Raw genomic sequence first — 14,348 nt, forward strand, 5'->3', positions numbered from 1 at the left:
GATAAATAGGAATTAGAGATAATTTAGAAGATAAATAGGAATTAGAGATAATTTAGAAGATAAATAGGAATTAGAGATAATTTTGGAGAAAGTGGGGGATAGTAGGGGAGATATTTTAGAAGAAATTTTAGGAGAAAAGATTATTTAGGTTATTGGGAAAGTGCATTTGATTGTTTAAAAAATTACATGATATTAAAAAAAATATATATATATATATATATATTATATATAGATACGTACATATATTAAAAAATATATTTTTATGTGTGATGAAACCGTTTAACCCCAGAAAGACCGAAGACTTTCCGATTTTGTGCCCGAGTCTTAAAAAACATTGCCCTTTTGCGCGGTTTATCAAGAATTGATCGTGCCATTTGGCAAAAAGTGGATATGACCTAATCAGTTTCCACGAGGAATGAAGTACAGTCTAGTCTTTTACCGAAAAAAAGTACACTCTAGCATCTATCCCAATTCCCACCTCCTCGCTCCCTCCCCGCGAAGGAGAATTAGAACCTCCCTCCCTCCCTCCCTCTCTCCCCGAATCGGTTTGTTCGAATTAATTACGAACTTCTATTAGAGTGATTTCAGGTACTGCTATGGGTTGGACTTTTGAATTCTGATACTTTACATGGTTCTGAAATGTCTCTTATGCGTTCCATCGATGATTCCACCTTCTGTCTTTTTTCCCCCTATAGGTTTGTTTGCTCACTCAATTGGCTCTAGACGTGGAGCCCTGCATACTGAATTTCTTGTCCTCCGAGATGAAGGGCTTCTCAAATTTCTTTTGGTGGGTTAGCCAATTTTATTATGACATCAAAACCGAATTTATAGTCCGTTGAAGGGTTTTTAAATTCCTTAGTTCTTCCAAGAGGTTTTGGGTCAGTGCTCCACATATAGATGTCTATCATTAATGCTTGGATTTATTGAAATAAAGGAATTGTACTAAGATGATATTGAAGGTCTGTTGCAGTTACTTGGGCTTTCTTAATCAGTAGCTTAAGCTATCTTTTTCTGCCTTGGCTTTTGCCTTTAGAAGTTGGAAAACAATCAAGGGATCATTGGGTTTGAGGGTTTCATTCCCCTGTGTAGTTTGGAAGGTTAACTTTATTTAGCTTGGCTCCCTTGAGCTAAACTCGGCTCATTTCTGATGTAAAATTGTATGGTCTTATGCTGGTTGACGATTAATTCTTGTTGTTACAAACTCTAGTGCCTATATGTTGCAAGTTCCAAGTTACCCGCACTACAATGTTGCCAAAGACATGTATCCTTTTCTTTGATCTGAATGTACTCAGAGTTGGTTCCTGTTTGCCGTTATTTATGCATAACGCACTTCCAATTATACCACAGAGATCTTGGAAATTAAAAATTATATGATGCTTTGTTTCTCCATATGCTTCTCAGTTACTAGCGAGTCCTCTTCTCCATCACTTATCATTGTGGAACCCTGTTAGTATATTTTTATCTATCATCTATTTAAGGCTGTCTACTTGTGGTTTTTTTGATAAATGTGGTGCTTGAATGCTTGATGCTTCCTTTTTTTTTGAAAACAAAAGAATATTTCAATAAAATAAAAGGGTACAAGGTGATAAGATGTTACCTATATTTACCTTTATTGTTAGCACCTATATGTTACCTCTCTGTGCTGTTAATTGCCTTATTATGCCTAGTTACACTTAACTTTGTAGGCATGAGGTCAGGTGCATGTTGTAAAGCCAGTCTTTACTGAATAAGTTGCTCATTCCCAATCAATGTTGCATTGACTTCCCTAAATGGATGAATTGTCTGTGTTGGACATATTTCAGATTCTAGTACCTCATACGATTCTTGAGGAACACTTCTATGTAACATTTTCCTTATTCTCTTTGCTTATTTGACATAAATGAACAACTAATGTACATAATGAATGTCATTTTTGCCTATAAAATTTTATTAAGCAATAAAGATGGACTGATAAATTTTTACACCTTTCTCTGTAGGTATTTAATGTTAGAATTCATAAAAATATGGACTATACTATTTTAAGAATTTATATTTTTGCCCTTAAGTCCTTGTTTTTTCATCTTAGTGAATGCTGAGTTCCCAGACATGCATCAGATTCTGATTCCAGTGTCTGTTTCCATGCAACACTGTTGTCAATGTAATTTCAAATCCCTACTTATTTTTCATTGGTACCCCAAAAGGATTAATTCATTATAAGTTTGGCAATTGGTAACTCAAAAGGGAAGTACAGATTTTTGCCCTGAAGATTGGTATTGTGTTGCCAGTGCCTGCTGTCCTAGTTGTCAAGAGGCATCTATACCATAGCGGATACTCAGATTTGATCCAGTATGGTCATGCATATAAACTATGTTGTCTCTACATCTGGACATATACATATCTGTTTTGTCCTGGCTTTGATAACTGCAAACAATACATTTGTCATCTCAATAGTTGGCATACCAATGCTATTCGACACCTGACCTGCTTAAATTATTCTAGTTTATCAAAAACGGAAAAATTATGGTTGATCCTGCTTGCAGCATGCTAACTTCAGGTTGTCACATATTACACAGATAGCAGACTCATAAGAATCATGGCCATGGCTCTTGTTCAATTGACAAACCTGTCTGCTGCAGTTGCTGGCCAATGCCATGGCCAACTTAGAGGATCTGGAAGGAATCCTTCCAAAATGTTATTCCATGTGCCATTTCCCAGCCTTTTGCTACGAGGTTTTTCAGGATTGCGAGCTTCTAATGCTTTGGATTCTATGCTGAGGTCCCATTGCAATTTTCATTCCATGGTGACAGCTGCAATCTCTGTTCCAAGAGGAAAGGCCAGCCGGGGAGTAGCAGTAGCTATGTTTGAGCGCTTCACAGAAAAAGCTATTAAAGTTATTATGCTTGCCCAAGAGGAGGCAAGACGGCTTGGACACAACTTTGTTGGCACAGAACAGATTCTGTTAGGTCTTATTGGTGAAGGCACTGGAATTGCTGCAAAAGTTCTTAAGTCCATGGGAATTAATCTGAAGGATGCTCGTGTGGAAGTGGAGAAGATCATAGGGAGGGGCAGTGGATTTGTTGCTGTGGAGATACCATTCACTCCTCGCGCAAAACGTGTTTTAGAACTCTCTCTAGAGGAAGCCCGCCAACTTGGTAATTTTTTGATTTCTTAATTGTTTAATAAGTGGATGCATTTTGTCTTTTCCTATTACATCTTTGGACCCATTATTGTTCTCTCTCTCTCTTTCTCTCTTTCTCTCTTTTAAGGGAAAAAGGCAAGGTAACTTTTATTAATAGAACAAACAAAGTACAACAGGCCCCCAAGGAAAAAGACCTTGGCCAGGCACAAGCAAAAACAAACAGAAAAGTTACAACTTCCACAGGTTTCTGGTCCTCAGCAAAGCCACTGGATTACACTGCTGAAGAAACCTTAGCTGCAGAAATCCAGTACACTAGCTTTCCAAAGGAAAAAGAAATGAACTCCTTCAGTTCCTTAGATTTCTGCTAAAAGATCCTTCTGTTCCTTTCAACCCAGATAGTGCTAATCACAGCAGCTGGAACAGAATTTCAAATGCAGCTTGCAAACATAGGAAGCCCTTGAACATCCCTTCTCCACAGAAGGTCCAAAATATTACTAGGCATGGCCCAAATCATCCCCAGAGGAAAAAATGACTTGAATCCTCCAAAGTCTATCCACAAAAAATACACCTCTGGTCTGGGATCTGCATCCCCCTCTTGAGTAAACCTACTTTGGTTAAGCACCTGTCCAGAGCAGCAGCCCACACTAAAGCATTGACTTTTGAAGGGGAGATGGAATTCCAAATTTTGAATGCTGGAACTGCACCCAGATTACTCTCTGACAGCTTGAGAGCAAAAGACTTAACTGAGAAAAGCCCGTCTGCAGTCCATTTCCAAATCCAGCTATCCTCTCTGCTAGTATCCAGTATCCACCACCTGAGCTGACAGAAGCCCAAACAACTCAGCAAAATTCCCAATCTCCCAATTCTGAATTCTCCTTCAAAAAGTTGGACTCCAAACAACAACATTCTCAATACTCTCATAGTAATCTGCAACCACTGCATCTTGATCCTCGGCTATTGTTCTGTTGAGTCATTAATTAAGATTTGCAAATGTTATTTGATAGTGCTAGGTAGTAGGTATAGCCGTATATGATTGCCAAAATTTATGCTTTCCTTTGATATCTAATTAGTTTTATTTTTCTGTTTTGTTAATGTTTAAATTGTCCTTTGTTGTCAGTAAATAATTTGTCCTTCCAAAAGGAAATTAAGGAATATGACCTGTGATTAAGGGCTATATGTTGAATTGTGTGCCTAGAAGGTCTTGTATTGCCTGTGTTAACTTGCTGGTATCTTTGTCATAACATTTTCCAGTTATGTATATTCCTTTTTATTGATCTTTTTTCATAGCTATTCTTACATATTAAATGTCTCAGGTCATAATTATATTGGATCCGAGCACTTGCTTCTGGGACTTCTTCACGAGGGTGAAGGTGTAGCAGCTCGCGTGCTTGAAAACCTAGGTGCTGATTCAAATAACATTCGTACACAGGCAGGCAACATATATTTGTACTTGTCATGGATAAAGCCTACTTATCTTAAATGTACTTGCATTTATCATTTTATTTCCAAATTTATCATGTTTTTTTTATGCAATTAGGTTATCCGAATGGTGGGTGAGAGCACAGAAGCTGTTGGAGCTGGGGTTGGAGGAGGAAGCAGTGGCAATAAGATGCCGACACTCGAGGAGTATGGCACTAACTTGACAAAACTGGCAGAAGAGGTATCTTCAATTTTTTTTTTCTCTCAATTTTTTCCTCTGGCATTTATTGCTATGCCATGTTTCATTGTTTCAATGAGTTTACTTTAAGCAATTATTCTTGCCTTTCAGGGCAAAGTGGATCCTGTTGTTGGAAGGCAACAACAAATAGAACGTGTGACTCAGATTCTTGGTAGGCGGACAAAGAACAATCCCTGCCTTATTGGAGAACCTGGTGTTGGGAAAACTGCAATTGCAGAAGGACTTGCTCAGCGGATTGCAAGTGGTGATGTTCCAGAAACAATTGAGGGCAAGAAGGTAAGGATCATATGCCTTTTTTGGAGATCTAGGGAAAAAATATGGAAGACATGATCGTTAATATTAGCATAGGTTCCAGGTTTTTGGATGTGGCAGTTCTCAATTATAACAACAACAATAACAAGAAGACAAAGACAAACATAAGTCATAATCCTTTTCTAGCATGGCATTTATGCATCAGTAATATGAAAGGGTGTAAAGTGTATGTATACTATGTGTCTGTAACTTTAAATACACAAACGAAACTGATGGAACTGTTAATAAGAATAATAGTGGGAATGGTCCATTCAGGCCCATTAAACAGGTGTACACCAGGGGACCTGGCAAGATGGCTCAATATAACTAATATGTTGTAACCATGGCATCCATAAATAGCCCATGACATAATAAGAAGGCATCAAGCCATTTTCTTAAGTCTCTCTCTCTAGTTCTTTTACTCAAGAGGCAGAGTCCTAGATGAAGACTCCTGTGGTGAGCAGATTCTCATCAATTTTGGTATCAGAGCAGTAACAAGATCAGAGATCATGACTATCCATGCTGCAAACAAGATCATTGGCGATGGAGGAAATAGTGGATTGAATTGAGGTTGATCTACACAAGTTTGCCGATGACTTGTGAGAGATCAAGAGAGCGATCTCTGCAGTGATGTTGCAGTGTGAAAAGATGACAACAACCAGAAACCAATGTTCTGAAAACCGGACTGCGCATTGACCCGGTAAAGGCAGAGGTTCATGGGTCAGAGGTCCAACTGGGGTCGAATTGTGCTGATGTAATAAATAAAATATAGATAATAAAATTCAAAAATTATAATGCATACACGATAAACTAAAATTGATTTCAATTTTCAGTTATTTCATTATCAATATCACATAAATTCAAAATATGAAATCAATTTATTCAAGTTTAAATTTCTATTTCAAGCCTTCAAGAGGCTGCATGGAGGGCTAGATATCTCTCTTTTGGGGGTAGGGTTATTCTGGTTAAAAACACTCTTTCCAATTTACCCACTTACTTTCTTTCTCTCTTCCCCATCCCTATCAAAGTTTCCAAAAGATTGGAGCAGATCCAGAGGAATTTTCTTTGGAGGGGTTGGGGGAGGAGAGGAAAGTGCATCTTGTAAGCTGGGATCAAGTCTGTCTTCCTAAGGCTGACGGTGGGTTAGGCATTAGGAAAGTGAAGATATTCAACACTGCCCTGCTAAGCAAGTGGATTTGGAGGTTCTCGGTTGAGAGGGAGGCTTGGTGGAGATCTCTCATTGCAGATAAATATGGGGTGGAGTGGGGTAATTGGAGATTCAGGGATCCTCCCCTAAGTTGGGGTAGTTCCCCTTGGAAATCTATCATGAAAAGCTTCTCTGTGTTCATGGAAGGAATTTCTGTTAAGGTTGGAAACGGGAAAAGAACAAAGTTCTGGAAGGACCCTTGGTGTTTGGATGTGATTCTAGCTGAATCTTTTCCTCATCTTTTTCAGCGTGCTCTTAATCAAGAAGCTTCTGTGGCTGAGTACTGTTGTGTGACAGGTGGGTCTTTAACTTGGACTCCCATTTTTAGGAGGGATTTGTTTGATTGGGAATTAGAAGAGATTGGGGGCCTGATGGCTCTCCTTTAAAATCAGAGGATTGATCAACAGTTGGAAGATAGATGGAGATGGAAATGGATCAAATTTTGATTGCAAATGAGAGTCTGGAGAGTTTTAGGAAATCCAAGAAGAAAGGAGTGGTGTGTAAACTGGACTTGGAGAAGGCTTATGAGTTGGTTGATTGGTCCTTCTTATTGGAGGTGTTGAAAAGTTTTGGCTTTGGAGATAGTTGGTGTAATTGGATTTGGGGTTGTATTAGAAGTTGCCACTACTCTATCTTGGTGAATGGAAATGTGGTGGATTTCTTCCCTACCTCGAGAGGGATAAGACAAGGTGATCCACTATCCCCTTTCCTATTCACTATGATCGCTGATGTACTTGGGAGATTGATTCAGAGAGCAGATTCAAGGAATTTAATAAAAGGATGGAGAGTAGGAAGGGAGAAGATACCTCTTACTCATCTACAATTCGCAAATAACATTGAGAAGATACCTCTGTGAAGGTGGGGACATTGAGTGGATTCGGAACCTAAAGTTGGCAATACAACTCTTTGAGCGGGTATCCAATTTCAAGGTGAATTTGGATAAAAGTAGTTTGGCGGGTGTGAATCTGGAGGAGAGGGAGCTTAGAGAGTATGCGGATGTCTTAGGGTGTGCAACCTCGGAATGGCCGATGGCTTACTTAGGCCTCCCCCTGGGGGATAACCCTAAGAAGGTAAGCTTTTGGAACCCGGTGGTGGAGAGATTTCGGAAAAGGCTTGCCTCTTGGAGGAAAAATTATCTTTCCTTGGGGGGGTGGGGAGAATCACTTTGATTAGATCAACCCTAGCTAATCTTCTTGTGTACTTCCTATCAATGTTTAAGATCCCCACAAAGGTCTCTAACACTTTGGAAAAGCTTATGAGGGATTTCTTGTGGGAGCCTGGAGAGGAGAAGCGGGACCATAGGGTGAGTTGGGAGGTGGTAACTAGAGGTAAAAAGCTAGGAGGTCTTGGGATTGGGAATCTTAGGAAGAGGAACATGGCATTGTTGGGGAAATGGTTATGGAGGTTTCTATTGGAAAGAGACAAGTTGTGGACAAAGATTGTGTTTAGTATACATGGGTTGGAAGACAATGGTTGGGAACCTGGAATCTTGGCAAGGACTACAACCGCTTCTCCTGGGTCAGCCATACACAAACTGCTTCCGGTATTCTCCCCTTGTATCAGGTATGGTCTTAGCTCCGGTAATAAAATAAAATTTTGGGAACAACTTTGGGTCGGGGACTCACCTCTAATGGACCAATTCCCCTCTTTGTATGCTCTTTTTGATTTGAAAAATGAACCCATTTCTTCCTTATTAACCTCCTCAGACTCTCCTTCAGGGTTTGGGTGGAACTTAGGGCTGAGAAGGGCAATTAGGGACACGGACTTGGACCACATTTTGTCTTTGTTAGCCATCCTTGAAAATTTCTTCTTGGATCCCATTAAGGAGGACACCAGATTTTGGGTTCCCTCCTCTTCAGGCGTTTTCTCTTGTGCCTCATTTTTCGAGACTTTAACTCAGCCTTTTGATCCCATTGGGTTGTCTTTCCCGGTTAAAGAAATTTGGAGTAGGCCCATTCCTCCTTGGGTTGGTAGTTTTTGTTGGGAAACTTTCCTGGAAAGAATTAACACAAATGACCTACTTCAGAAGAAGAGACCCAACTCCTGTTTACTTCCTAATAGATGTACTCTCTGTAAAGCTGATGGGGAAACTGGTTACCACCTTATGGTCACTTGTTCGGTTGCTAAATCAGTTTGGGAGTGGGTCTTTTCCCTTTTTGGGTGTGTTTGGATTCCCTCTGGGAGTGTCGAAAGCTTGTTCTCTCCCTCTTTTTTCAGATGGCCGAAGAAGAGAGGGAAGACTATGTGGAGAAGCATTAGGGCTGCAGTGTGTTGGTCTTTATGGGAAGAAAGAAACTCACGAATATTTTCAAATAAGGAAAGAACCATTAGAAACTTATTAGATTTAATCATGGTTCAAAGTATCGATACGATATGCCCGATATGGGGCATATTGTATCGTATCTTTTGAAAAAGATATGGTCCGAAACGCCTGTTTCTAGGTGTTTCGGACCCCCAATTTTTTAATAATAAAAAGCATGCTAAAAGCTTCCCAAAAAACCAAAATGTGAAAAAAAAAACTAAAAAAAGATAAAGTTTCGGCCATTTCTAAGTACCGATACGATACGACCGAAACTCATATCGTATCGATACTTTGAACCTTGGATCTGATTTTGTTAAGGGTGACACATTGGTTGAAAACTATGGAATTGTTCTCAGATTATTCTGTGGCTGATGTGGTGAGAAATTTGAAGCAGATAGCCTCCTCAGCCTTCTGTAAGAGGACCTGTAGTCCTTCGTGGTCCCCTCCTTTTGGGTTCATAAAATTGAATTTTGATGGTAGCTGTATAAGGAACCCAGGGCCTTTTGGGATTGGGGGAGTATTCAGGAATGAGTTGGGGGCTATTATTGCTATGTTCTCAGGCCCAATTGGGGAAGGAGACTCTCTTAGGGCTGAGATCCTCGCAGCCCTGGAAGGTATCCAAAGAGCAAGGGAGTTGAACATTAGATGTTTGGTTCTTGAAGGTGACTCGGAGGTGGTGATTAGGTCGCTAAAGGGGGGAGGCAGCGGATTATGGAGTTATAACAATGAGAAGAATAAATTTAACTGGCTGAGTAGCGATATTGTGGTTCATTACAACTGGGTGAAGAGGACTGCTAATTCTTTTGTTGATGGGTTAGCAAAGCAAGGGGTGGATAGGGTTTCGACTTTTTGGGCTAATTTTTGAATTTTCCTTGTATTCTTTGGTGGGGAGTTAAGTCTTTTTATCTCCCCTTTGTACCTAAGCTTCACATAGCTTCATATCTTTAATAAGGTTTCTTGTTATTGATCAGAAAAAAAAAGATGGAGATGGAAATGGAATTCAAATGGTGAATTTTCTGTTAAGTCCCTTGCCTCTAAATTGGGTAGTGTGGATGCTACTGATTTTCCTGCTTCTCAGATCTGGAATACTATAAGTCCTTCAAAAGTCAACTTTCTGGTTTGGAGGATGGCCCTGGATAAATGTCTCTCCAGAGTTAATTTGGTGAGTAGGGGCATTCAGGTTATGGATCCTTTATGTAGTCTGTGTGGGCATCATGCTGAATCTACAGATCATCTATGCATTCATTGTCCTTTTTCCTCTCAGATTTGGGGACACTTTCTCAGAGTCTTGGAATTATTTGGGTAATGCCTAGATCGGTTAAGGATCTCCTCGATTGTTGGAAGGTGGGAGGCCTTAGTAAGAAAGGGAACCTGGTGTGGAGGACTATTCTAGCTGCTGTTTTATAGTCCATTTGGGCTGAGAGGAACAGCATCTTCAATAAGAGAGGCAAAAGTCCTGAAGACACCATTCAGAGAGCTGTGGGAAAACTGATTTATTGGATCTCTGTATCTGAAGAATTTAAAAGTCTGAATTTGTCTTCTTTTTATTGTTCTGAATTCTGGAGGAAAATGTAACTGCTGTGGTATTCAGACCGGCCTTCTGGGTCTGATCCCAGCTTGTATGTTTTTGAGTTGAATAAAATTACTTTACCTTTTCCAAAAAAGAAAAAAATATCAATCTTTCAAGAGGGCTTAGGCAGTTAGGCTAACCTGCAAGACTGAACAACTAGGTGGACTGTCTTGTATCTTGGCCGAATTTGGTTGACTGAAAGCCTAAAGGAAATATTAAATTCCAAGCCTGAAGCAAAAATCAAATTGGAATTTCAATTTGAGCAGACCTGTAATCAAAAGTTACAAAACTATGAGTAATTAATTAATTTCAAGTTCTGTAATTAAAAAATAAATATTAAAAATTTAAGTGTAAACTAAAGTACTAAACTATAAAGAAGAGACTAGGAGTGGTGGTGAACAGAGCGCCGCTGCTGCCACCAAAGAGAAGTAGAAGAAGAAGAAGAAGAAGAAGGAACGATCTAAGAGGGTTTTTTGCTTTGGCTGGGATTGGGATTCGATTGGACCTTAGGGCCAGTTTGGCCTTATTTTAGTTTTTTTGTCTTTTTGTACTAAAAGTGAAAATGTAAAAAAACCAGCCGGTTATACAAAAACCGGGACCGGTTCTCTGGTTGAACCAGCAGGGTAAACCGTTATTTATGGTTTTTTTAACATACTGGTTTTGGGGGTGTATCCGGATTGGATAGGGGGCCGGGTCATGGTTCAACCAGCCGGTCCGGTCTGATCCGATTTTCTGAACATTGATAGAAATAATAAAGAAAATGATTCCGATGACTCTCGTCAAGATAGTGTCCGAAGGTTGGGGGAAATACTCACCGACCAGCCAGAGTGGATTTCCCTGCCTTGGTGGAGAAGACTCTCTTTCTTGGATTTATAGGCTAGAAAGATACTTCGATATTGAAGATCACATCCTCAAATGACATGGCAAGAATTTTTGGATGTTACTGTGTCTGATTTGGACCATCTTCCTTCGAAAATTTTGATGAAGCCCTGGCCAAACTGTGACAATTGGGAACAGTTTGAGAATACTAGGTCAAATTTGAACGCTTGGCAAATTTGGAACAGTTCGACAACTAGGACAATTCGGGTGATAATCAGGAACTGGGCCAAAATGGTGAACCAGAAGTACCAACCATTTCCCTCCAAGTCCACACCGGGTTACACTCAACCCAGACGATGCGGGTAATGGGCCGACTACTGGGTTGATGAGATGCGGTGCTACTTGACAGCGGTAGCACCCCAAATTTCATAATGACAGTGCTCGCTCGACAATTGGGACTGGTGTGATGGACTATGTGATGGACTGAAGCTGCAGATGCAATGATGTGGATTCCAAGTGGACCTATATCCGCTGGAACTTTGTGATGTTGATGTTGTGTTGGGTATCCAGTGGCTAAGAGAATTAAGCCCGGTAACCTGTGATTAGGCCCACCTCACAATGGACTTAGAGATCCAAGGCAAGTTGTGTCACCTAAAAAGGTTGGGATCCAACCACTATGTTGAAGAGAGGAACCCATGCCAAGTGTACGATACTTTTGAGCTTGGGTGTGAATCAGATAGGCCCAACCTTATTTGGACACAAATGTAAGTCCATGTCTGAACACCAACTCTCTGAACTACAGTTACTCCTTAATCCTTATTTGGATATCTTCCAAGAACCCACTGACTTACCTTTGCTGCAGTCTCATAACTAATGGATTCCGATCACACCAGGCGTTGCACCGGCTAATGTGCGACCATACCGGTATCTACATTGCCAAAATATAGAAATAGAAAAAATGGTGAAAGAACTCAGGGAGAAGGGAATAATTCAGCTCAGTAATAGTCCCTTCTCAACATCGGTCTTTTTGGTTAAGAAAAAAGATGGCACGTGGTGTTTTTGCATTGACTACCGTGCCTTAGATAAGATTATGGTTTGTGAATCAATTTCCTATTCCCATAATCGATGAATTGTTGGATGAGCTCGGCATGGCCAAGATTTTTTTTCCAAACTAGATATACAGGCAGGGTACACATGAGGGCCACAATGAATTTTTGATGATGCCTTTCGGTCTCATTAATGCCCCATTTACATTTCAGTCATTAATGAACAAAGTTTTCTGTCAGTACTTGCGGCGCTTCATTCTTGTATTTTTTGACATCCTAGCCTAAAACATCGATTGAGAGTCTCACATGCAACATCTATGCATTACTCTTGATGTCCTCTGATCACATCAGCTGTATGCTAAGTGGACGAAGTCTGATTTTGGACAGACATAGATTCACTACTTGGGTCACATTGTTACAGGAGGCACTGTATGAGCAGATCCAGACAAAATAGAATGCATGGTGCAGTGGTCCAAGCCCATGGCCGTCTAGTGCCTTCGTCGTTTTCTAGGCCTCACCAGATATTGGCCCTTCATTAAGGGGTTTGGTGCTCTGACAGCTCCACTGATAGAATTTCTTAAAAATAATGCATTTAATTGGTCGGAGGAAGCAGAACAAGCTTTCACAACATTGAAGCAAATTCTCATTACTCCACCAATATTGTAATTACTGGATTTCTCCAAGCCCTTTGTGGTGGAATCAGATGCATCAGGAAGGGGCATAGGGGCCGTACTATTACAGGAAGAAAAGGCCATAGCCAATTTCAGTAAAGTCCTCTCTTCACAGGCCCAATGCAAATCCACCTATGAAAAGGAATTAATGGTGGCGGTTCTGGCTGTGCAAAAGTGGAGAGGATATTTGTTGGGGCAAACCTTCACCATTTGCTTGAATCAACGAAGCCTAAGGTATCTAGTAGAGCAACCTGTTCTAAATGAGGTACAACAAAGATGTCTATATAAATTGATGGGTTTTGACTTCACAGTAGAATACAAAACAGGTCCATCCAACTTAGTTGCTGATGCCTTGTCAAGACAGCAGGAATTCCTTCAGTTGGCAATCTCTAAGCCCACTTATCCATTCATTGATCAGCTCAGAGCAGAAGCCTCTAATGATACTAGTCTTAGCAGAATCCGGAATCAGATTGTGACTGGGGGCTGTTCTCTACCTATCTTCTCTCTTTATAAGGATGTTCTTATGCATAAGGGCAGAATGGTTTTACCATCCACTTCAAGCCACATTCCGGCTCTCTTGGAGCTTTTTCATGCATGTCCAATAGGAGGACATTCAAGCATCCTAAGGACTTACCACCAGGTATCAGCCCATTTTTACTGGGTGGGCATGAAGAAGCACAGATTCGTGACTATGTTGTCACATGTGTGATATGCCAAGGACACAAGTATGATGACCAGTCCCCAGCGGGGTTTGTTACAACCACTACCCCTTCTGGAGCAAGTGTGGGATGAGGTCACCATGGACTTCATTACCGGCCTTCCCCCTTCCATAGGTAAGACAGTCATTGTTGTTTTTGTAGATTGTCTGTCTAAATATGCACACTTCGTGCCCTTATCCCACCCATATACAGCAGCACAAGTGGCCAAAGTTTTTATTCAAGAAGTTTCCCGTTTACATGGCATACCCAAAACTATTATTTCTGACCATGATTCAGCCTTCATGAGTCGGTTCTGGTCTGAATATTTTCAAGCATAGGGGACCAAACTCCACCATTTGACAAGTTATCATCCACAGACTGATGGGCAAATGGAGGTTGTCAACAGCTTCCTTGAGACCTATCTGCGATGCTTTACTAGTGATTACCCCAGGCAGTGGGTCAAGTGGCTCCCATGGGCAGAATACTGGTATAATACTTCCTTTCACATCTCAATTGGCATGTCACCTTTCCAAGCTCTATATAAATGGGAACCACCTTCGATATTACTGGATGACAAAGGGTCCATTGCTGAAGCGGAGGTGGATGCACACTTGAGGGAAAGAGATGCAGTCATCAAGGATCTAAAGGTCAACTTGATCAAGGCCCAACAACAGATGAAGGCTCGATATGATAAAACACCAAGATGTCCAATTCAAGGTAGGGGACTAGGGTTACTAGAAGCTGAGGCCTTACTGCCAAGGTAGCCTAGCAAAATGGACCTCACAAAAGCTAGCTCCTAGATTTTATGGTCCATTTCGTGTGGCAGAGAGAGTAGGCAAGGTGGCTTACAAGTTGGACCTTCTGAGTTCTTCCAATACATCCCACGTTCCATGTATCTCTCTTAAAGAAACATGTGGGACCTATACCCTCTGCTTTAGCTAGTCTACC

The 14,348-nt window shown here is 40.7% G+C and overlaps 1 protein-coding gene across 3 annotated transcripts in view; it reads left to right on the forward strand.

The window, feature by feature from the left end:
• Nucleotides 1-313: 313 nt before the first annotated feature.
• Nucleotides 314-14,348, forward strand: part of LOC104592770 (ATP-dependent Clp protease ATP-binding subunit ClpA homolog CD4B, chloroplastic-like) — a 30,223-nt gene continuing 16,188 nt past the window's right edge. Inside the window, exons 1-6 of one of the 3 annotated variants that reach the window (XM_010252251.3) lie at nt 383-588; nt 696-787; nt 2,553-3,131; nt 4,432-4,547; nt 4,656-4,778; nt 4,887-5,072. In XM_010252251.3, the coding sequence (XP_010250553.1) occupies nt 2,573-3,131; nt 4,432-4,547; nt 4,656-4,778; nt 4,887-5,072 (984 nt within the window). In that variant the 5' untranslated portion in view covers nt 383-588; nt 696-787; nt 2,553-2,572. Of the gene's footprint in view, nt 589-613; nt 788-2,552; nt 3,132-4,431; nt 4,548-4,655; nt 4,779-4,886; nt 5,073-14,348 lie in introns of those variants that run through there. The other 2 variants (XM_010252252.3, XM_010252250.3) reach the window with 2 other exon arrangements.

Source organism: Nelumbo nucifera, chromosome 3 (genome assembly GCF_055504915.1).
Source record: "Nelumbo nucifera cultivar China Antique chromosome 3, China Antique-T2T, whole genome shotgun sequence".
Classification (NCBI taxonomy): Eukaryota; Viridiplantae; Streptophyta; class Magnoliopsida; order Proteales; family Nelumbonaceae; genus Nelumbo; species Nelumbo nucifera.